Here is a 24,740-nt window from a genome sequence, read left to right as displayed (position 1 = left end):
ATTTACTGAATTTCATGCAGTTGTGACAAAAATGAGTAGATGAACTGCAAAACAGTGAAAACATTTAAGGAATTTAAAAATATTAGAGTGTACAACTTTTTCATACTAATACTATTAAAAGGAGAAAGAAATGTCTACATAGCTCCTGTTGGTATTACTCAAAATTTTTATTTTGTATGAAAATTCCTTGTCTGTTCATCAGTAATGTCACAATTTCTTTCTGTTTTACATAGCCTAGCACAGTGTATCAAGTAAATTCTGAAATAAGAGGAAATGTTTAATTTTAGAATTAAAATAAGAGCTTGAAAATTCACGTACTTTTACGTCACCAACAGCTCGAAAGCTGCAGCAATTTCGCTGGGAAATTTTTTAACCTCGCAGCCTTGACCTCACACTGCAGTCGCTGCCACTTCTTTCTGCAATCGGCAGTGCTTTGCAGTGGTTTTGAAAATGAGGAAAGGAATATGATATGACACATTATTAATGTCACATATAAAAATTTCAATTAATATGTAATGTTGTTTTTTCATTCGTGAAGATAAATAATGAATCAGTTGTATAATTTTCTAGAATGTCTGTGTACCGGTTTGCTTTCGTACCAATTTGTCAATCGATTTGCAAGTTAACGACCGAATCCGCGTTCGTCGGCTCGTACATTTTCGCCAGACACAGATAACGCCGTGTGACATTTACTTTTTCTTCCGTTATTTGCACTGTTACATAATGTTCATAATTATACTCCGCCTTGTGTCACGCACTCGGTTTCATTCATTATTATTTATAGACTCCTTGAGCAGCGTGTATGCACACAGGATGGAAAATAAACAATTTTTTCTCGCCGCGGTAGCACAGTGTACTCACATTCTTATATGTATTTTTAATAGTAACAAAAAGTTATGTAGGAAGTCACTAGAGTTCACAGCAATATGAACAGCGAAAGAATTGTTTACTGGACGAGTTAACTCGTCTTCGCCGCTTAACAGGTCAAGATAAAGCATTAGTCTTTGGGCTTTCTAGGTTTACGGTAACCTAACGTCGCGAAGAGGTCGCGGGGCGTTCGTTCAGATCCATAAATACTCTTTCGAAATCTGTATTCCCCCGATTTAATAAGCCCCTAATTCACTTAGGTGTCACTTAACTGTAAATATCGGGGAGTAGTGTCCCTTAATTTCCGATTAGAGGCTCAGAAACGCTGAGTGGAAAGACTCTCCCGGGCATATTTGGTGGTCTAATAGAAGATCCATTACCTTTATCGTCGTTCCAACCTTCGACTTCGGATAGTCGAGAGCACTCACTGCTTACTCCCTACCTTTGCCAGAAGACGCGACGACGACGACGACGACAGCACGGGAGTAATTTTCCCAGAAATCGTCCGGCAATTTCTTATCAGTAATTTGGTCAATTACTTGGCTCGATAATGTGCTGAGTAAAGGCTCTCGTACGCGGGCATTAGTACTTCTCCGACTATAGCAGGTGTACGAGCGCCTCAAACTTTATCTAACAGGGGACGTTAAACGCGTAGAAGCGTCTATTCCATGATAGAGGATTCTTCTCTCGTTCTTCTTTTTCTTCTCTTTCGGTGTTCCCAGAATTCCAAGTATTTGATCTTCCGACCGACACGTTTCGAACTACTCGTTTGACTCATCCAGGTGTGAAGTGGTTTCAATTTGTGTTGCGAAGCCGTATTGTTCGATTCTTCTTTCCCGATCGTGATGTAACCGCCCTTTTTATTTGCTTCGTGTTCCCTTTCGCTCTTCCCTTTTATTCAAACCGATGATTTATTAACCGTTCGGGATCGTTAGAGATCCTTGGCCGAGATCTCTCAGCTATTTCTGATCTTCACACTTTAATTAACACGATTACTCAACAAAACGTTAATAAGTAGACTGCGGACTTTTCATGCAGTTTGTGCATCATTTCTACAATGTTTATGCAGTTGATGAAATTCAAGTTTATTTGCAAATCAATATTGAGATATTAAGATTGTTCACAACCCCCGTATTTCCGAAGCTTTCGAAATCTATATATTAATATTAATATTTTGATGTTATTTTCATATAATTGGTAGAGAAGAAAGATCAATTTTCGTCATTCTTACTGAATGCGGAAATGTTATACCGTGTGACACGAATGCTAGAATTCCGCTGATTCGGAGAAATCGAGGGAAAAGTTTGAACACTGCATGTTGGCATCGAAGCCATTTGACGAAGCCTTGCCGCCACAGTATTTGATATCAATCCGTGACACGAGGCGGATAATATCGTTACTACGACCTTGCTTTCCTGATTGGATTGCCCTCGTATATGTACCGATATTGACTTCCGTTCGACATCTACACTCTGTACCTAAGTACAAGTCAAATGAACATTCTGTGCCAAAATAGTGGAGTCGTGTATGTATTTCTGTCCTCACTGCATTGAGAAACGACAAATCAGAGAGCTAATTTGAAACTGCCTTTAATAATTTCACAAAATTTTGACTCAAGAAAATTTCTGTGGCAATATTTGACACATGACACGACCTTCATTTTGTATACACTGTGATTAGATTGTCGATCGTCGTGCAAGATAACAATTGCCTGCATCAGTTCCAAAAGACAGAAGCCAAATAGAAGAGCTAAATTCTTCCTCTGACTTCAAAAATTTTAATGAGCTGGAGATAATTCTTTTATAATGAATAAAATCACTTAGTTATTTGTACCGGAAATTCATAAAACCTGAGGGTTAGCTATGACCCATCGAATTGAGATAACTGTAAGCAATTGAAAAATGTTGATTTGACATTTTCAAAACTGCGAACTGCACGTTCAGCGCAGCCTAGAACATGGTAACATTCTTCCTAGAATATCCGCAATCTTTCTGGCCTAGATGAATTTGAATCGAGTAGAATTGAGCTGAACTCTAATGTCACGTTCCTATGCATTAGGAACGCGACGCTCCTATCTCACGTTAAACGCGTTTAGCGGAACCACCCCCACCGCTAAACGTTCCTCCACCACGGAACGTTCAGCCACCGCGACGACCCCCCGCAGATTCACTACTCCCCGCATATGTAAAAATTGAGGAGGACACCTGCACATTTTGTTATATTGTGGTATGTTCTGGTATATTCTGATATATTCTAGTATCTTTTGGTATATGTATTCCGGTATAATTTGGATATAGTTGGGTACATTTTGGTATATTTTCGTATATGTTGTTATAATCTAGTATATTCTAGTATCTCCTGATATATTGTAGTATTTTTTGTTATATTCTAGTACATTATGTTATATTTTGGTATATTCTGATATATTCTAGTATCTTTTAGTATATTCTGGCATAATTTGGGTATAGTTGGGTACATTTTGGTATATTTTCGTATATTTTGTTATATTCTAGTATTTCCTGATATATTGTAGTATCTTTTGCTATATTCTCGTATATTATGTTATATTGTAGTATATTTTGTTATATTTTCGTATTTTTTGGTATATTCGGTTACATTCTCGTATATTTTGGTATATTCTGGTATACTTTAATATATTCTGGTGAGCTTTGGTATACTCTCGTACATTAGGTGTGCAAATAAGTTCCTTCCCCCTTTTTTCTACGATCATAACTTCTGGCTGAATTCGAATTACTTCCCGATTTTGGTGCCATCTGAAAGACCGTTCTTTTAGTTTTAAGAAGAATCGTGATGAGCGCTCTGAGAGTTTTCAGTCCTATGCAACAGTTTCAAGCAATATGGCGTGCGAGGAGCATCATTTGCGTCACTGCTTACTCTTTGCATTCCAGCTTAGGAAATCAGCTGTTGAAGCTACTGAAATGGTTTGTGCGGCTCTGGGAGAGAACGCTGTATCTTACAGAACATGCAAAAAGTGGTATCAAAGATTTAAAGCCGTAAAATTTTAATTTGGAAGTCGATGATCGTTCAGAAATTGCTCAACGAAAATCCGACCCAGACGCAAGAAGAATTGGCAGAAAGATTGGGAGTCACCAGACAAGATTTTATTACATAAAATGTAATAAGTCTTGTATTTGGAAAAAAAGAAGAACGAACATATTTTATAGTTTATTTTTTACCGTATGTGTTAACATGCGATTCTTCCCCTCCAACAAGCATACCAACTTCCTCTGCCTGCAATACGAAGCGTACCTCAAGAAAAGATAGCAAGTCTTGAAGAGAAGTTGAACTGGTTAATCTGTCAAGTATCCTGATACACATTTTTCTATTGAATCTAGGAGGATGCACTAGTCGCAAAAGTAGCGAGAACGTCAGCAGGCAAGGTTCAAAGCGATGACGCGCGTGAATAGTTGATCGAAGTGCATTATCGATCGGTACAACCGGATTCGTACCCACTAAAATCTTTCTTGTGTTCACTTGTTATTCATATTAGCACATGAGACATTCGAAATATTGACGCGTTCGTGGCGTAGGCAGAGGTTCTTCGAGTTCGTCGCGTCATTTCCACGGAACACGCGCGAGACGCCCAGGAGTCAATCTTATTTTAAAAATTCCATGACAAATTACGCGGCTGCATCTCGCTGGGTGTTCTACAGTTCGGTGACGTTCGATCCTAAAATCGATAGGTTCGATCGTATGCGTTCCAGCCACGGGAATCGTGTACGAAGAATTCAAAACGGAAGAACAATTCGGAGCGAACGCGATTGTCCGCGATGATAGCCGTGGAAGAGGTGGAAACTGATTGCGTTATCTGAACATGTGTTCGGTATGTATAAAAATAATATTTGACCACACGTCACTATAAAATGTAGCGAATCCCACGAAACTCGCTGGAGATTGTTGCGTTATCGTTGGGATCGACGGGATCGTGATTGTTGGAAATGATCTTGGAAAATCGATTGACCTCGAATTTTTGCGGACAAATTTCAAGACTGTAGAAATGATTAAAAAATCATCTCTTTCAAAGCAAAAACCTACTAGTCGCTAAAATCAAATTGTCGTCCAATGATGTGGAATAAAAATGTAAATGTGGAAAATGGTAAAAAATGATTGAAAATATTGACGTGTCACTCTGCAGGCTATAATGACCGATAAAAGTACAGCAGTTCATCCAGAATCTGATAGGAAAGCTATTTAAAAAAAAAAAGCAGATGAAGCAATTATTCCGCGTCGATTCGTCACCGGAAAATGAATAGCATTTTTCATTTTGACGACATGGCGGCTGTACGTGTTGATGACGGAAGAATTCTTTGCTCGATCTGGTTTCCATGAAATAATGGATTTGCCCGAAGATTGACGGGGTGAGAAAGAAAAGCAATTATTCCGATCGCGCCGATTCGTCATCGGGAAGAAAGACTCGCTGCACCAATTGATTAGAACGTCGTTGGTAGTTTAAGGGAACAGAAGAGAAGAGAGATAGAGGAAGGGACGATAAAACGAGTCGACGACGAAAGTAGAACAGAGCCGGGACGAGAGCGTGGGAGCGAGACGAACAGAGAGCGGCCGTTGCTTAATCGAACGGGGCTCATCCAGAAAGCATTTTAATTGCGCGTTTCACTTATCTAAAATATGTCGGCTTATCGTCGACGTATCGTCTGATTTTCCAACTGACAATCCATTGCTTTCGATAACCACCAAAGTGACGGAATCCTATCAGCGAACGTTCTCTCGCATCCGTGGACGATCTCTTGCTGTCCGTCGCGTCGGTCACGAGAAACGTAAATCCATGTTTGGCCATCTTCGACCGAACCGACCACGTTCGGCAAAGAGATCTGGTCTCGTCAATTTCGAGAAATTCAGAAGTGAGTAGGTACTCGTGAGAAACATCAAAGTTCAACGATGTACTATTTATAGGACTCGATCTATAAATAAACGGCTGCCTATCGGAATCGACAGCTCACTGTATCACCTGACAGTCGCATTGTCAACGAGCCCGAGCAACAGTAAGACGAGACGATGAGACCAACTTCGAAGGAAATCAAAGCTTTTTTCATCGCAATGTTACAAGTTCAAGCTCCTGTACCACGTGTGTCGACCAGAGTGTGCAGAATCCTAATGTGTAATGCAAATCCTAAAACTCAAATTTTACCTGCATTTATGTTACTTGCATCTTAAGTCTATGGCCCAGAGCTTAGGATTTTTTAGATCCTTCAGCAGCAACAACTCATCCTTAATAACGTAATCTAATATTTTGGAATCATTGTCTAAAACAAGATTATTAAGCTGCCACGTAGATAGATAAAGTGTTTTAATCATAATTCATACAGATATTTATTGATATCTTTGTCGGACGCTGATTTACGATTTTAAAGACACAGATAATGGCATTTAGGGAGGCCTAAATGTTTGCTATAATTAATTTTGTCCCAGTTCCTTCAAAGACTTCTTTTTAGCCGTTCTACTTGTACAATTTAATTCATATTTACCCGTTACAATCTCTTTGTCGTTAATAATTTCCTAAATGACAAAGAAAAATTTCCTGATCGCCTGCACTATTTGCGACTCATGCGAACAATCTTATTTTACACTCGCCTCATCCTGTCAAATTTGATTAATCTACCCAATGGGCCGAATTAAGTTGAGAAAATGACGGATGAGGATTAAAAGATAGTTCGTCATCGATTTCCTGTTGCATTAACATCAGATGCTCCGACTACGAACGCATTGACATCCGATTTACAAAATCAGATCATGTTATGAGGAAATTGTAACGGTGCCGGAGCGAAAATCGCGAAGGATAAGAGTCGACGAGTTGCATTGTCGTTCGCGGCACCGTGAAATCCACCACGCGCGCGTCCCATCATTTTTCAGTGGGGTCAAAACAGCATTCAGCCTCGGCCGAAGTATTGCGAGACCGTGCACGACGATCATGCTATCAGCAAGTTTCATTCAATCGGTCTGCAGAACGCTTCCAAGAAGCACGAATCGCTCATAAAACGTCGAATACAGCGCCGCGAATTCCTGTTTTACATAACGTGATTTCCTCGGCGCGGCGCTGCGAGAGCGCACGCGTTGTGTGCCAACAAACATTAATATCACATTAAACGTTTCTTTCGCGCACTTTGTTGAGCGTATCTGCCTAACGTTTCACCCCTGCCAGCTTTCAGTATACCGTTAGCCAAGCATAACGCAACTCGACCGACTTTTGCTTTTAAACGTTCGCAAACGCGATTTTTTTCTCTCTACAGTCCATTCAGGGAGGTTTCCACTGCAGCCGGTAAACAAAACTCATTATTTTCTGCATTCTCTTGCAACTTACGGTACTCGCGAAGTGTTTTAACTAGACTGAAAAAATTATACAAGCTATTCCACGCAGCGGTTTGTGTTGTTTACAAGTTCCATATTTTAACTTCCTTAATTTAAAAGGTTTCTACATAATTCTGGACAGTGTGCCCGATATTTAATGGTTTTCGAGAGTCGAGTAGACTGTGGATTTCAAAGACTGATAGGATCCCGAAGTGTTAATATATTGTTTTCAACATTTTTGAAGCTATCTGAAAACTAAAGAAAAGAGAAAATTTTTATTTTGCATAAAAATCCACAGTCCAGTAACGGAGTCGACCGGTGAATGCTGCTGCAAACGTTGAATGTGAATTCGCAAGCGTCGCAGAGAAACGCGCGTTTGCACGGGAACAGCCCCTGAAAGGATCGGCGCTGGGGCAATAGGGAAAAGAAGTTTCGAGCAAGTGGTCCTCCCACAGTTACGCATGCTAGGACACTTACATTTGGTTCCGCGTTGGGCGATGTGGATGGGCAAGATCGTAAAAGGAGCGCGTAATCCGAAGCGGACGTCATCCCAGTATTCGTATACGAAAACCCTTGTCAGCCGGATAGTCAAGATCATTCACTACCGGTCGTCGCGTGTGCACTCGCGACCACTACCACCACCATCGAACAACAACAACAACAACAAACAACAGCAGCAGCAACAGGAACAACACCTCTAACCACACTATGATCGACCGAGGCGTAAGCCGATCGGCTCTGGAACCATTCGAATCGAACAAGCACGTGTCGAACACGAGCCGCGGGTAAACGACCATTCAGGTGTCCGAGTACCTTGGCGGAGAAGCCGAGATCGTCTGTCTACCCCTCCGAATCATCTTTCTGTCTATAACCGGCCGCGAGACCGCGATCCCTCAAAATAGGAGAACGAGATCCTCCGTAAAATGAATAAACAACACTCACGTGCTTAAAGTGAGACGCATCCAGGCGCGTTGCGTCAGCAGCGTCGACGCATTGCGTCGGGCTGGCCTTCTGGAGCTACTTTCAAAATCCTTGCATCCAGAGACGGGACTCCTTTCCACCGAACGATGCGTGTGTGTATGTGTGTGCGTGTGCGTGCGGTGTCGATGATCGATAAATTTCGCACGGGACTCGGTGGCCTCTCCTCTCGCGGCGGGTCTCACTCGATTTTCCGCACTGTTACACGACAGAGAAGAAGAACAATGTTTCCTCGGGCCTCCCCCCCGGTTCGATCGAATAAACGAACGAACGAAGGAACGAACAAAACGAAACGGTGTATAACGGCGATCGTCGAAAGATCTATCGTTTACACGTCACATATCCTTGCGGGTCGCACTGTGGTCGGACGATCATACACTGAAACGGGACGACGACGACGGCCGATCGTCCGTGGATCGTAGATCGATTCGCGCACTGTTTCGCGAGCACCGTGGATCACGCGCAGGATCACGCAGGGACCCGTGAACGGGCTCGTCGCTCGCATCGGGCGCTTCCGGTTCACCCCCCGGGAAAGCTCACTGATGACGACGATGATCAAAAGTGTGACGCGGGATGATCAACGCCGAGGACATGGGGGCTAGAGCGCAGGTGAGCACCGCGCGCACTTGGACTAGCGCCAGAAGCGTCGTGACGAGGTGGCGTCGCCGGGGGATCGTTGGCGCCCATCCAAAGTGGCGTGTCAACGGGGGCTGAAGGAAACGAGAGGGAGAGAGAAAAAAACGGGGAGAGAGAGAGAGAGACAAAGACAGAGAGAGAGATAGAGAGACAAAGATGGGAAGCTTTCGTTTGGACGAGGTGAGAAAGACACCCTTTCGTGAGCAACCTGCACCGTCGCGGCACTTCTTTTTTCCTCGGTTTTTCACCAACAACCCGAACAAGAAACACACGGGGGTGCGACGATTCGATTCTCCCTACAGGGAAGATCGGACGATTTACGAGCGACGACCGAGCGTCGATGCTTGTGTCACTGTACGAGCACGACGGAAACGCAGCGACGACTGCAGCAGCGGCATAACAACACAACCGTACCACGCGCAGTGCTACGATATACAACCGCCTCTGGTTGCGAGACTTCGGACACGCTCGAAGCCGTGCGGTCCCACTAGTGCTCGCTGCTCGCTTACCTGGTCGCTGCCCTGCTGCCGTTGCTCGCCTAGACCGTACCCCCACCCCTCTCTCTCCTGCCACCCCTCCACTCTCGCCACGCACACGAGCTTGCCCCTCCAGAGAGGCTTTACCTCCCTCCCCTTAACCGACACGCTACTCCCCTTTCACTCCTATCTAGCTGTTACCCCTTTTTCAAACGGTGTCTTGCCTGCCTGCCTGCAGGCCTGCTCGCTGCATGCTCAGGACTCACCCCCGAACACTCTACACCGGGGTGCACCCTCTGCTTGCTACCCCACCGATCTGCAGACCACGGGAAGCGATACTACCAGAAGAGGAGCTGCGATCGGAAGATCGTTTGCGAATCTGACGGACGCTCCCGGAGGGTAGGTACTATGGGGGTTTGTTTCTAACACTGAAATTACCGAGTCCGTCAAAGTGAGGGATTTCAGATTTGTGCGATTATTGTAGTTATAGAAACATTTCGATTCAAATAAGTTATATACATGCTGAAACTTTCGTCGCAACAATTGCGAATATCTTATTTCAAAATAACGAAAATTATGATTGTATTAAAATGATGAAAGTACACGTACATTTTCAATCAAAGACTGCTACCCACAATTGACTCGAAAGATTTTTATTCCGCATAAAGATCCACAGTCCGCCTATAAACGATCGGAATAATCGAAGACATGCACGCGTCAGGAGAAATGTTTTCCTCGGGACGTCGAACGAAGGCGACGAGCATTCAATATTCTCGAATGTTTTTCTTTTTCTCTTTTTCGTTCCGTCGATATTTATTATTTTTTTTATTTCCCACCGAGAATGAGACGGTCCCGCGATATAAATTACAGTACACACCTATGGACTGTCTTCTTCTCAGTATTCGCCCGGCCATGCCGAGGATGACGCGTCGCGAGTCGCGACGTTACGCAATTGCAACCAGTCGAGGTTTGTTTTCATAAGAAAGTCAACGGCACGATTATTTTAATATATCCCGATAAATGTCGTGCCGCGAGCGAACAGTGGACGCGTTCCGTTTCGGTGATTCGGGAATATGAAGCCTCTTAAAAATAAACGTCGACATTCAACGATTAATTAGATCACAAGTTTATGGAATATTTTCAAAGGAGTCTAAATGGACTTCGAACTATAATGATCGCAGACACATTGTTCAAAATTTGATGGAATATCTCATCCTGCGTTTCACATATTAAATTCCACTATTTAGAACCGTGCATTAACGTTCCTCAATTAATTGCGATAAAGGGGTCGAACTATTTTTCAAGGACCTGTAGAAAATTGTAGACTGAAAAATGGAAGGACAATATAGAAATTTATTCATCTTGCTTCGTCGAGATAAAAAACGTGAGCGAACGATCGTCGACCCAACGCAACGTCGCGATAATATAATTATCAATCGAACCGCTGAATTCGAGCTTGGTGCACACAGCAATCCAGTCGGATTACGTTTGGTGCAGTCTGTCGCTGCATCGCCAGTGGTGGAGAATTACATTGTGCGAGCGACCGGGGCCATATCGCATACGTTTTACGCGAGATTATCGTCGACAGTTGTCCACAGGTCGCGCATAAACCTATTCCCGACAAACGCATTTCTCATTTTTCTAATGTGCGAGAGCCAAGTCGCGTATCCCGCTTATGCAAAGGAAATACGATAACCGCTGTTCTAGATAAGCACCGATACGCACATTCTAACGACTCGCCGAGATCTGTACTTCAACCAATTTGGAACTCGCATACCTACAGTTTCGGTAAATATCAATAATACTTAATTACCGAATCGATTAGATGAATCGCCGATAAAATGCTTGATTCAATTAATAATTGCTAAACCGTACTTGGCATCGAGTGCTTGCAGCATGGACTGGGGATTCAGATTTTATATCGATGTTCCTAAACATTCTACGCCCTTGTCTGTATATGCAGATAACTGCATTTTTATCGATGCGATCGTATTTGTATAAACTGGTAATTGTTTTAAATCGTGGAACCCGTTGAAAATGGTACACTGTGCAAATCGTACGGCAATTTAAATAATAACTTTCTGGACCGATGTGTGTGGTAATTTTCAATGATACGATTTGACAATGGATTTCATTCATTTATAGAAAATATCACTTTTGTTCAAAGTAAAGCGTACTCATTATCAAACATGTACGAAAAATATAAAAAAAGAATTTTATTTCTATATTCATGAATAAATTAAACATATATACAGATTTAGAGATCAATTCTCTTAATTTCTTTCACCCAATCATATTTTTCTCATAAAAGTATAAAATCCGCAATTTACTGATTGCAATACAGAATCTCGATTATCCGTACCAATCAGTGCAACACGAGTGCTGAGATAATAGAACAGTTGCTCTGTGTTTCGATATTGAACTTAGATCCTCACCGAGTTGTGCAATAAATCATGTAGTGTGCATGGTTTATTTACGATTTAATTATTTGTTTATACAACATAGAGGCAATAAAGACTTAGGACAGTATTTGCAAACTTCCTGGACCTGTTGCTAGGCTACAGAATGCTCGAATCCGATTGTTGGAGGCTGAAGGTTTGGGAGGTAAAACTGGCGACCAGGTATTTTCGCTCAAACTGATAAGCGGGCGAGAGGTCCAGCCGCATTGTTGGATGATTTACGCCGTTCGGTTTCAGGTACATCAACCAGGTACTTGTGACCATTGAAAATTAAGTGCGCACCCCAGTTCACCCGAAATCATCCTTGGTCCTTGGTTAGGTAGGGTCTTGGAACCATATCTCTTTCGTCCCGATTCCCTGTCTTTGGCATTAAACTAACTGCTTGTTCTACCCTAAACCCCGGCAAACTGGGAAACGGTGTAACGTGTCGTTAGGTAGCTTAACACCAGTGGAGAAGATAGCGAGATAGAGATCCATGTCTGGTAATGATCAAACGCGCCGATCTCGACGAATACTCCCAAGGTTCGCCGAGGCCATTTCAAGCTAACGAAGATTCTCTGTAATCTTTCTAATTAGTACGATCGATTCGATGAACTGCGACCGTCTTGCGAAGCCGACGTTTCTCAACTGCGAGGGGATACGGCGATTTCACGCAACATTTACGCAACAAAGCAACGTAGACAGTGTCAATAAAACACGAGGTGTCAAATTTTCACGCGGAAACGATCCGACACTCGGCTGGACCTGATTTTTTAACACCAAGCATAGCTACTGTTTCATAAAAACGAGGAGATTAAATTTATTTCGATTTTGTGTGTCAATATAGTTATTAAATATCAGATGATTGCATAACTTCGTGACCAACTTTCATAGATATCACAAATTGTACTGCAATTGTACTGCAAAAATAATTGGAGTGTAAACAAAAATATTATATAGTCACCATCCTTTTTTACAATTAGAAAATTGATAAATATATATAATATAAATCCTATAAATCGAATTATTGCGAACTCCGACACTCTATATAATAGTATTGACTATTTTAATGGGTCGTTACAAACTTTCAAAAAAAATTACGCAGGATTAACTTATAATATCAGTACCTTTATACCAATAGTTTTTTTTTCTTTTATGCATGTCCTTTCTTAGTAATTTATATTAAGTCTTTGTTCTATTGTAAACATTTGTATAAATGGACCTCGGTCCGTTCATAATAAATAATAATAATAATAATAATTGATTAATGAAGCTGTATTCTTTAAAATTTAACCATTGAATTTTATTTCCAAATTTGTTTCCGAATTTTATTTCCGATTTGTTGAAATCTGATTCATTGTTTTATTTTCATGGAATTTTAATCTGAATTTTCTCAGAGAAATTCTAAATTCTAGAATGCATCGTGTGTGCATAACATTATCGGGAGCAAAGACACGATGAAATAGTAAAGCAATTTTTTTAATACTACATGTTTCATAAAAACCCGAGACGTCTAGACAACACTGTCGATTGTCATTATCGATCACAGAATTTGTTCGTTATCACAAAGAAAATTCTTGTACAGATACTTGTCGATACACGTCACATTACATTGGTAATACAGATTATCAACAGGTCTTCATATCTTGTGACCTTCAACAACAAATACTTGGTTATTATGTCAAAGAAAGGCAGCTTTGTTAGTTGAGATGAGCGTAATCTAGAACAATGAATCAGATAAAAAATATCACGAGATTGTTATAAAATTCGGATTTTCGCGGTTCGAAAATGTTGACTGAATGCTGCAGTTCCATTTCGAAGATAAAAGATGAGGGCGATGCTTCTGGAAACAGGACAGACGAAAGATTCTGGCATAATGAATCGACTAAAGACTTCTTAAGCGATTTTTGAGATCCGAACCACGTTACAGTGAGTTATTGGCAAGATACATTTCAAAGAGGGAAAGATACTGTTGCGACAAGTTTGTGTCTGGACCCCTATTTGTTACAAAGTCTACAGGTAACAGATTGCAGCGAATGCATCAGTCAGTCACTTTCGTTGCGACTTACCTGCTCGGAAACTCGTCCTCGTGTCCCGAGTGCTTCGACAAGAAGTCGTAGCTTCCGGGCAAATTTTTGGAAATGCAGATTCTTATGTAAATTCTAATTTTTGTGCGTCACTTTCTGACGCTCGTAGTGAAAGAAATTATGTTGTCGTCAGCCGCGGGATCTTGTTATAATAAATACGAAATAAAAATATTTAAAAAATTTACTCACACTATAAATCCGTAAAGATGCACAAGTCTAACAACAACACAATATTTGCCAATTTTAGTCAGTCGTAGTTCATGAGATTATTGTTAAGAGAATGTAAAAAAATGTTTAATATCGAGAGTTTAAGATACAACGTAACATTTATAACGGCGACTTAAAATTCCAACGGTGCCAAAACTATTATATCTTCGCGAGAAGCCTTGGAGAATGATTAAAATATTCGCATGAACAAAAAAGAATGGACTGTATAATTACGTATCTTACGGATATTTTAATATTCCAAGAAAAAATATACGATCATTAATTATAGACTGCCGTAGTAAATAAATGATTTACCTGCACCTTCTTTTTGGAGTGTGCAACTTTGATTGGACAGGTAAGCCGGGCGAACAGTCGAATGTGGGAACGTCGAAAACGGATTGTCTCATGTAAATTATTTTACGATACGTGCACTCATCGTTTACGCAAACACTGCTGCATTGAATTCATCAATTACTGTTATTCCAAGTGACATATTTTATATAAAAAATACTACAGTTACCAAATCAGTCAAAACGATTGGTTAGAGACGTATTCCACAATCGTTGAAACTTTTGCTCTTTCAGGCAATCAGAGTTCTGCATAATTACAATTGAATTACTCCAGGAATTATAATTATAAAGTAATTGAATTATATTGTAATTGAGTTGTATTGTAATTTACATATAATTCAGATCTTCATTCAATTAAATTACAATGCAATGCGTAATTGCAATTGGAGTACAATTATAAAATACATTGTAATTAAATTACAATATAATTCGTAATTGCAATTAGAGTACAATTATAAAATACTTTATAATTAAATTATATTAATTACGATGCAATTTTAAATTAAAATTAAAAATTAAAGAATAATAAAGTGATGGGTAAGAAGAGGTTGAAAAATGCATGTGTAGGTTTCAAACAGGAGGAATTTATTATTTGAACAGAAATAACTTCTGCGTTACACGTTTTTTAAATTTTAACCATAAACATGAAATAGCGTTACGTATTATGAACGAGGACGAGGAATAGAAACTACGCCGCACAGACAGCAAACAAGTATATGAAAGAACAACATAAAAATATATCGCACTTCTTCAAACTTCAAAGTTCTGGGCTATAATTTGGAGAGTTATATTTTAATTACATTGTATTGCAATTACACATCTGATTAAAATACTTGGTAATTGAATTAATTGGAAGGTTTGAATTATGTAATTCAGTTACGACGTAATTGAATTACTATATAATTGAATTACACTATGTAATTGAATTAGTACAACTCTGCAGGCAATTATTGCATTTTATCAATTTGGATGTGCACAAAAATTTCGCGAAATTAGAAAGAAATGCATTCTCATTATTTTTACAAAGAGATAGAAATTAGGCATACACATTTTCAGAAAATTGATTACGAAATGAAAAATATTCACTAAACCTTGAAAACAGAGGTTTACCTCTCAAGATTCTTGAAAGTTGCAGAGGCTGTTGTTACATTAGAGTGAAAATAATTTGGCAGGTGGATCTATGGTATACAGAATAGAATCTGGACAGTATGCATGCGTCATAGGGGATCTCTTTCAAGTGACGTGGCTTGGCCGAGGCCGGTACCGATCATGAGCCCTGTGGCATAGCGGCATAGTCTGGCCAGACCGCATTTAATCAGTTTGCGGTCGCGGTCCGCTCTCTTATATCCTTTTAATACGTTTTCTTCTCTCCTCTCATTCTTTGCTCTCGCGCGACACCACGACGCGACGTAACTCAACTCCCTCGCATAAGCTCGCTGCGCAATACCTAACTAGGAGAGCGCCGGGGTGTGGAGACCGTTTTTAGAATGGCACCAGGCACAAGTCCTGCTATGGATTTATATTCAACTCTTCAGCATCAACTTCCGTTTCAGATGGACATTTCATTTGCACCCCATTCTGTACTGTGATGGATGCAACTTCACGGTGGATGTTGGGTCTACATGTATATGGACCCATACAGGGAATCCCACGTTCCTTCCATTTCTTCTTTACATGTGGAATTATTATATTTACCCCCTCCCCCTATTAATCTTGTTATTCGACTCAATAGAAATAGATAAGAAGTGAATCTAAAAGATTAGGATTTAAAATGAAAATCGCCATCCTTTCTTGAATAATTAAAACAAGTTAAAAATAATGTATTGTATATTTCGTAAGAGGAAAATCATGAAATCTTTGAATATCGTGCTGTGCGCTATGGCTTCAAGAAACAAAGTGTATAAAAATAATTGGCTACGTCTGTGACGCTGTTAATAAAGTTATTAGGAGGTCTTCTCCGTGGGTAAGTGAAACGAAATGGAAAATGAGTAAATAGGCATTATTATTAGAGCGAAATAGAATGAACGTGACATTTCCTGCTCGATACTACCGGTTATATCAGTTTTTCGTAGAATTCGGGAGTAGGAAAGTCCCGCGGCGATTTTTAAGAGGTTTTACGCCTGTTTTAGGGGTCGGCCGGCAATTTACTGGAATTAAATAATAGTCCGTCCCATTAACATAACGACGCGGCTGAAGATGTCCCGCAGGATCCACGAGAGGATTTCGAAAGTGGATGGAGGCATACCAGGTACGCTCACGTTTTATTTCATCGTAACGTGCCAAGAGGTATATATATGTATACCTTCATCTCAGAAGTCAGGACCCTCCAAGGATATATTCTCGATCCTGTGTGGTCCTGAATGGCTTCTCGAATTATTACCAACGGTTTTTCGGAAGGATTCTTATGTCAATCTTAAAATTTGTCAGGATTCCCTGTGTGTTCCCTCGACCCCATTGACATACTCTAGAAACGACTGTCGAAGGAAACCGACAAATTTTCACCGGCGACACCATTCATTACAATTTCTCTCGTCTCACAACACCTGTACGAATTAACGGCTTTCTATTTAACGTTATGATACCTGAAAACAAGAAATTCGCCGTTTGCGGCGCAACAGAAATTTCAACAAATTCTGCGAAATTTCGACGTCGCGAGTGTCGGAACTGTATTTGAAATTTAAATCTTTAATCCGCCATATTGGAAATTCATTAATTACTTGTAAGACGGAGTGATGGGTATTATTTTCGAAAGCAGTTATAGTTTTTAGAAAGAAAATGTTACTTGTTAATTTGTACGTTCTATAATATATTTTAAAACGCGTGCGTTTCTGTCTGAGTAATAAAATTATTATAGATTAAAACATAAATATTCTGGCAATGTTATTGGAGCGAACCAGTGACTTTGAGTCGACGGTATTCCAATTATACATATTCGTAATTAAATTATTTCAACAATCTCGCAAACTCGCGAATTCCAACGGTATCTTGATATAATCGAGCAACGTCAGCGCAAAATGAAGTCGTAGTACTGAAAGACAGCGGAACTGACAAAGAAGCGATTTTCGGTCGTTGACGAAGCTTCGAGGATGCTGTGCGTGAAACTCGAGCTCCTATAACCGCAAGAATGTGACGTCGAATGTTACAACTTGCTACTCGAAACGGCGTCTCTCCCATAGCAAATTTACAGGCGGGATTGTTAGCGAGTTTTCTCGCGAAGGTGAAGGAGACGTATTTGCCAGTGATGATATCTTTAGGTGATCCGCACAACGGCCTGGATGCCGCAAGACCCACCGCAGCTTTGTGACACCACAACTTTCCGCTGCAATAACATTTGCGCCTTTACAACAACAACTCATATTCGCAGACGAGAGACCCACTCTGCAACAATAATACTGCACGTGTGGCCGTACCAGCGGTGCTCATACTTTCCTCCTCGGTCGCCATTGCTATCAAAAATTCATCAAAATGGAAAACAGTGGACTGCAGATTCCATGCATTCATTACAAAGCCGAATGGGTCTGATGCAGAAGTAAAAAGACATTATAGGAATTTAAAGACGTTTATTTGTAAGATGATTAAAAGAGAACATACATATAAGCAATAATGAGGTTATTTAGTTTTTAATATAGTGTTATGCTGTTATCTCAAATTATTTATACTTTTTATTTGTTCGTTTTACTTCGTCTTGACCACCAAATATTCTAAACATATTGAAATTTACGAATGTATTTTAGTTTTCGCTAAAATTACAATTTAAATAGCCAATGGTAGCTAAATTTTACGCAGGACGAGTATACTCGTCATTACACAAAATACTGCCATTTCTCCATGACGAGTATACTCGTCAATCACAACTAACTGGTTAAGAAAGCAAATTGTAGTATAGTTTGACTATTATTCTCAAGAATATAAATAATATTTAATGCATATTTTGTTCTTACAATACAATACTGAAAAGATTTTGTCTAGATCAATTTATGTTTCATTTCTGAAAGCAACAATGGTCAGCATTGGACTACACTTTCGTACTCGAAAGTTAGAAGACGTGGCTTTATTTAACAAAAATATGGATATACAATACAGTGAAAGAACAATTGATTAAAATAAAAGGAAACTGAGAATTATCTGAAACATGAATAATCCCACTGAGTCCCGGTGATTAATTTCGAGGCGGTGTTCGACGCTTTCGCCCAACAATTTGAAATCGGCGCGTCAAACTTGTCCCATTCGAATTTCAAACTGTTTCGCAGAATTCCCGCGCGGTTTTTATTCGTCGAGACGATGATTGACGGCGAGGGAACTGAAAAACCGTCGAGAGAGCGGTCGTGAATGGAAATCTTGCGAAACTCTCCGCACTTTCTGCGAACAGAAAATCCATTCACACATTCGCGCGTCCATTTGAACAACAAGGGGACAGTCTGCCACTTATCAAAAGGCGCCGTCCTAACACGTCTATTACTTGTTTGCAAATATTACCTTCGTGGTTTAGAACGTTTCCCCGGCGACGTTCCTGCATCGTTTCGTCCGACTCACGTTTCGCTTACATTCCCGCCGCATTATAGCTACTTTATAAAATTTTATAGAGGTGCTCCTCCATCAGTATGGACGTTCGGCCGAACGAAAACGTCGGACGTCGTCGTCGTCGCGCGAGCAACTGCTGCTCTCCAATTAAGGTCATTAACAGGATGCGTTTTAATTTGTCGACGCGTGATATGACCGCGCGAACGTTAAATTATAATCATCCTTAATTGAATCCGTAATTAATTAGCCGTAAGCGCGATCATCGATAAGACGTTTAATTAATCACAGGAATTTAACTTCGCAGATTGCTTTCCCGATTCGCAACATGATGAGTAGACAACGGATTTTATACATTTACCAGAAAAAAAATATAGAAAAAAAACTTTTTAAAAACCATGCTTATATTAAAATGCACTAAAAAGGAAAAAAAAATGTTTTTTTCCTAGTTCTCCCAAAAATGTATTATTTATAATATAGTTTAGCGCTCCCCGCGTTTATTTTTATAGATATTAAAAAAATTAGTTTTTCCTATTTAGTGCATTTTATTATAAGCGTGGTTTTTAAAAAGTGTTTTTTATATATTTTTTATTTCCTACTTTTTAGTCTTCTTTAAATGGAACGCAAGATATAGTAATACTGGTATGAAATAGTAAGATATATAGAAACGCAAGATACGGAAATACGCGAGAGAGAATGAGGGGATGACTCCGAGAGACGACGTCTCTTGATGGAGTTCGAAATTGTACGAAATGGAACCAAATGAACGGAACACCACACTGACTGAGCTCCTTCGGTGCGAAATGGGTCAGTGGAGTGGGGATGAGTCGGAGTGGGAACGCGTAGTGGAGTAGGGAGCGCTGGCGCGCGGAGTGGGGATCGCTGAACGCGATGACGTTACTACCGAGCGTCGCGCTGCGAGGTGTGACGGTTAATATTAAATTTTTTTCTCCTAGACGCACAGTTCTTTTTAAACATTTGTTTTTTAATATTGCATTGTCATTCAGTTCTGAGCTATGTTTAAAGTTTCAAGTCTCTAGCTCATCGGGAAGTGGTTTATAATTCGATTACAAGATTTGACGCATACAACAACGACACGGCAAACTAATATAAGCGTGGTAAAATGAGTAGGTGTAATTTAAAACATTGCAAACATTAGACGAATTCCAAAATACTTTTATATTATTTTCCACCTATTGAATATATTCAAAGAGAAAATAAATTTCAATTTCACTTGTTTGTAACAATTCAGGTAGAAAATTTTCATTAAAGAGGAACATTGAAACGAAGAAACCTGATGTGAGTATTATAAATCGAAGCTGGTTAAAATTTACAGCAAATTTCTGCCCGCACTTTGTTTAGAAGACAATGTACCTCGTGAAAATTTCAATTTCGCAAGTGGCGAAAATTCGATAGATAAAATCGTATCAGAGAACCGAGGATTCGAAACAAACATTGTTCGAGGAATCGAATGCGCGGAAATGCGAGAACGATCCACCGTTTCGTCGACTTTCGATATATATCGCCGGAAATACCCGAAACCGATGACAAATCGCTGTACGGCTCTGCGTTCGCGCGAATTCAAATCACAAACACGGCTTACCGACTGATAATGAAAGCAAAACAATCGGATGACTGGAATGCATTCGTCCGAACAAAAAGATACGGAGTTTTTATTGTGCGCTTGCATCGTCGGTTTCCGATCGAACGCACCGGTGAAATATGCTGGAGATAAACTCTGGTTTCGTGTGCTTCGATCCGAAACTATTATAATGCGTTTTGCATTTGCACAGATAACGAAAATGCTCTTACACGTTCGGCGTGGATAACGCTTTCACATGCCGTCGACCATATACAGCAGGTATTCTCTCTCAGCTACCAATTTCTTAAAAAATTATTCGACAACAATGACAATCTTTTTGTCGTATACAGGGTGTATAAAAAGTAATGGTCACTAAAGTAATGCTGTCACTTAAAATTATATAATATCTAATAATCGAGGAGTTGCTAAGTTATTTTACTATTTTATACAAAAGGTAAATGATAAAGCGAACGTGTTAAAAAGATTGTTACACAATATGAGAAACAGTTGATCAACTACATTAACGACAACAAACACTACAACTATCGGAGAAGTGAATATGCCCCATTTTAAATGAATTCGCTCATATTCGTATCATAATAAAAATCAACAAAGTCTCGGTTTCCGGAATCCTGTAATTTTTGTAGACTAGTTTGAATGCTGGGTATTGATAAAGTAAACGGTACTATCTAATGCGCCGTCTTTGATTTGCCGAGTGTAACTGCACCGTAATGCAGCTAAATAAAAAAGCGCCGAGTCGATTAGAATGATTTTTGCTTTTTTTCGAGACGCGCGATGCCGCCATCGCATCGGCGCGAACGTGTTAAGCGGTTGAGGAAACTCCTGAGTAACAATAAACACGCGTGTCGAATGGTTCTGCGAAGTAGCCGATTCACGGTGGTCGCTATCGAAGTTGATAGAGCGGTGTTGGTCGTCGGCTATTTACGCACCCGGTTCTCAAGAATGAACGTGTCCCCGTGTGGTTTGAACAAAAGGCTTTTCTTTCGAGAAAATGCGTCTGCGTCTGGATGGAATAGAGGTGAATTATACATATATAGCGGAGAAGGAGGTGTGCAAGCACGTGGTTCATCGTCGATCGAAGGTTACGGAGCAGTCCACGTGTCGGCGCGCTACAACCCACGTGTCGATGAAGCTGGCCCACGCGAATGCGTACGCGTTTAATCGGAAGACTTAACACGGCTCTTTACGCAAGCGCCGAGTACTCACCGTGACGGTGTCGGCGCAAAGCTGTCTTATCGAGTCGGCTCGCGTAAGCCGTGCCTAAGAATCATTTAATCGAGGATCAACCTGATCTTACTGCCCATAAAACCGAGCGCTCGGGAGCAACCACCGAACGGGACACGGCCCACAGTGCATTCAGAAGTTCGCTTTCTGGACCAAATTCCAGTACTCGAAAATTACAGGTGATACGAAAAAATGTTTCAGACGAAAGTTCTAGGATATAGAAGAGAGTACACGATCATTGTATTTCTTTGATATTCCAATAACCTTGAAAAGCTCTGTAGAGATTACAATTGAAATTTTTAATGGAAACCTATATTTTTGATCACGTATTCTTGAACGCGACGCCGAAACGTTTTCAAAACACAGGAACACTTTCATTTTTAATAATAAATTGTTTCCACGTCTTTCAGTATAATTGATGTTTGCAATATTTTATCCAAAACTTATATTTAGTCACTTCGATGCTGTAGTAAATTAGCCATACACTTCTCACTACACTTTAATTGTAATAAATTCATGATTGGAGTGCACTTGGGATGTAACATTGTTTCCGCAGTGTTACATAAAATACGCTACGAATACGTTTGTACGCACACCTCGAAAGTCTGATCGATCGTCTTATTGTTGTTCTATAATTAAGTTGACTCGATGCTGATTGATACAATTGCTTATCTAACGATTGAATTATTTTTATCGGCTCGGGCCTGGATGATTTAAGCGATTACTTGTAATGCCATCAAATGTTCCACATTGTCGATAACCCAGCACAACGTTCGGATAATATCGACCATGGTTAAGATTAACTATCTTATCGTGGATGTTGTTTCGAATAAAATACCAAAGTTTTTTTCCACAATACAGTACCGTGTTTATGTAGAAATTCTGCGAGCACCGTAACTATTAATTATGTGGTGAACAAATTTCTGCATTCGTGCGCGTTCAACTTATCGTTAATATCGATTCACAATTTTTGCAAACTGATTTACAACAAAGAGAGATGGACATCATTTTATCTTCTATAGTACAGGAATATTATATCCACTTATTTTAATCATCAAAACTTAATTACCAAGCAACTGCTTCAATAAGGTTCAGTGAAGCATTGTTTGTTTAACCCATTGCCTTACGATTTAGTTTACGATTTCAGTGATTAAAATTTTTTTTGTAATTCTTAATTTCCTAGAAAAGGAGAAACTTTTATATCTATTGTACGCCCATATGTTCCCCAACAGCTGTGCATTAACGAAACCAAAATAGAATTTTATTCTGACACGATATTGTGAGGCAAGGAGTTAATGTTAGAAAATTGGCAATAAGGTTTAGCCACATTACAATTGATGGATTTTTGTAAATGTTTATATATTCTGTCCGAAACAATTTCCAATCGAAGAAGAAGTATTCAATCGTTCTTGCAATTTAAGAAAAATCGCAATAGGAAGTTGGTTAATCATATGTACTTCCCTGATTGCATAAAACGGGGCCGATGACTTGTGACTCTCACGAACGATGCTGATTTTCCCGGAACATTACTGTGCGGCCTGATTGTCCACCAAGAAGAGGAAGTGCCTCTGCGATGAAGAAAGCGAGTTCCGTTTTAGATAACGCGAAATATAGAATACCTCGCTGTCGTAAGTGCAATTCGTCACCATTTTTGCAACTTCGTATAAAAGTGACAGAAACGAGTGAGTGAAATTTAAAATAGTAGAAAGATTAAAAGATCAGAAAATGGTTGAAAGAAAGAAAGAAATTTCTATGTGATTCTTGTTTTTCGCAATTGACAATTTTTATTTTGCATAATAATCCACAGCGTAATTATTCGAGAACGGAATTTATGCATTTATAACAAAAACGAGTAGGTGTAATTTAAAAGAGTAAAAACATTAGAAGAATTTAAAAATAATGTTATATTATTCTCCTCCTGTAAACCATATTAAGAACAAAAATAAATTTCTATGTCACTCCATTTTGTTACAAGTCAGATAGAAATTTTTTTTATTTTGCACAAAGGTTCGCAGTCTAGTAACTATTAATGCGTAATATTTTGGAGATATTAGAACACAGTTAAGGTAATCCTGGTGCATGTTACGTGAAATTTCGCTTTTCCTCTAACTTGCTGAATAAGCACGCTGTGATTCGAGCGATAGTGGAATGCGACGGACAAATACCAGCGTAGACAAACATAAAGAGGCTACAACGAAGAGGTCGAGAGAAATGTTCTCCGTGGGGATATAGCTCGAATGGTCTCAGAATGTCCGGTTAAAAGTGTTTGCATAAGGGTCTCGTCCGACTTCTTCGCCGTTCTTTAGAACCAGAAGGCATGACGAGGATCCATCCTTACCGATTACTTCCGATGTACTCTTCATCGAAACCATATCCGATAATCCTCTAACCGATCGCCCAAAAAAGGACATTCAACAAACGCTAACATCCATACCAATTTTCCTACAAATATTTCATATAAGAATTCAGCTGTGTTCATGCATTTCTCTTTTTTTTTTAAATAGTTCCAAATGACTCTTCAACTGACTGAAATTCAATTCAAACAAGAAAATTTTTTTTCGTTGCATTTGTATATTTTTTGAACAGCTCGCGATCGTGTCAACATGTTTGATGAGGAAGCAATTACTGCATGACGTGTAGCACCTGTCATAGTCACGCGAATGCAAAAAGTGAATGATTTTCTTCAAATTAAATAGTTCGCGCCGAGGTTCTAGTGATTTAGAAAAAAATATTAAAAATTGAGGGTCTCACATTTACAAGGAAAATGACCAGAGTAATTGCATTAAAAAAAAACTTTATATTGACAAAGCGAAATGTTGTAAATGAATAATTTTGATAATCGCGAAAAGAAAAATTATTGTTTAGTATTGATTAGTACTTGTATTGATTAGTATTGAGTTGTACATATTGATTAGTAGACTGCGGATCTGTATGCAAAATAGAAATATTTTTAATTTTAACATTTAATAGATTTTTACATTGAAAACATCACGACAATATTTTTCGATTTCTTTAATCTTTTACTGTTTATA

General features: G+C 39.6%; 1 protein-coding gene across 5 annotated transcripts in view; it reads right to left on the bottom strand.

Moving 5' to 3' along the window:
- LOC143208531 (fibroblast growth factor 17) overlaps window positions 1-24,740 on the bottom strand; it is a 163,805-nt gene that overhangs the window by 66,043 nt on the left and 73,022 nt on the right. For 2 of the 5 annotated variants that reach the window (XM_076422983.1, XM_076422984.1), the window contains one exon: window positions 8,134-24,740. This exon is cut by the window's right edge. The exons of 2 other annotated variants lie outside the window; for them this stretch is intronic. In XM_076422983.1, the coding sequence (XP_076279098.1) occupies window positions 8,134-8,153 (20 nt within the window). In that variant the 5' untranslated portion in view covers window positions 8,154-24,740. Of the gene's footprint in view, window positions 1-7,668 lie in introns of all 5 variants that reach the window. One more of the 5 variants, XM_076422986.1, reaches the window with a different exon arrangement.

Source organism: Lasioglossum baleicum, chromosome 5 (assembly GCF_051020765.1).
Source record: "Lasioglossum baleicum chromosome 5, iyLasBale1, whole genome shotgun sequence".
NCBI lineage: Eukaryota > Metazoa > Arthropoda > Insecta > Hymenoptera > Halictidae > Lasioglossum > Lasioglossum baleicum.
The sequence above is the reverse complement of the archived record's forward strand: the minus strand, read 5'-3'. Positions and strand labels throughout refer to the sequence as shown.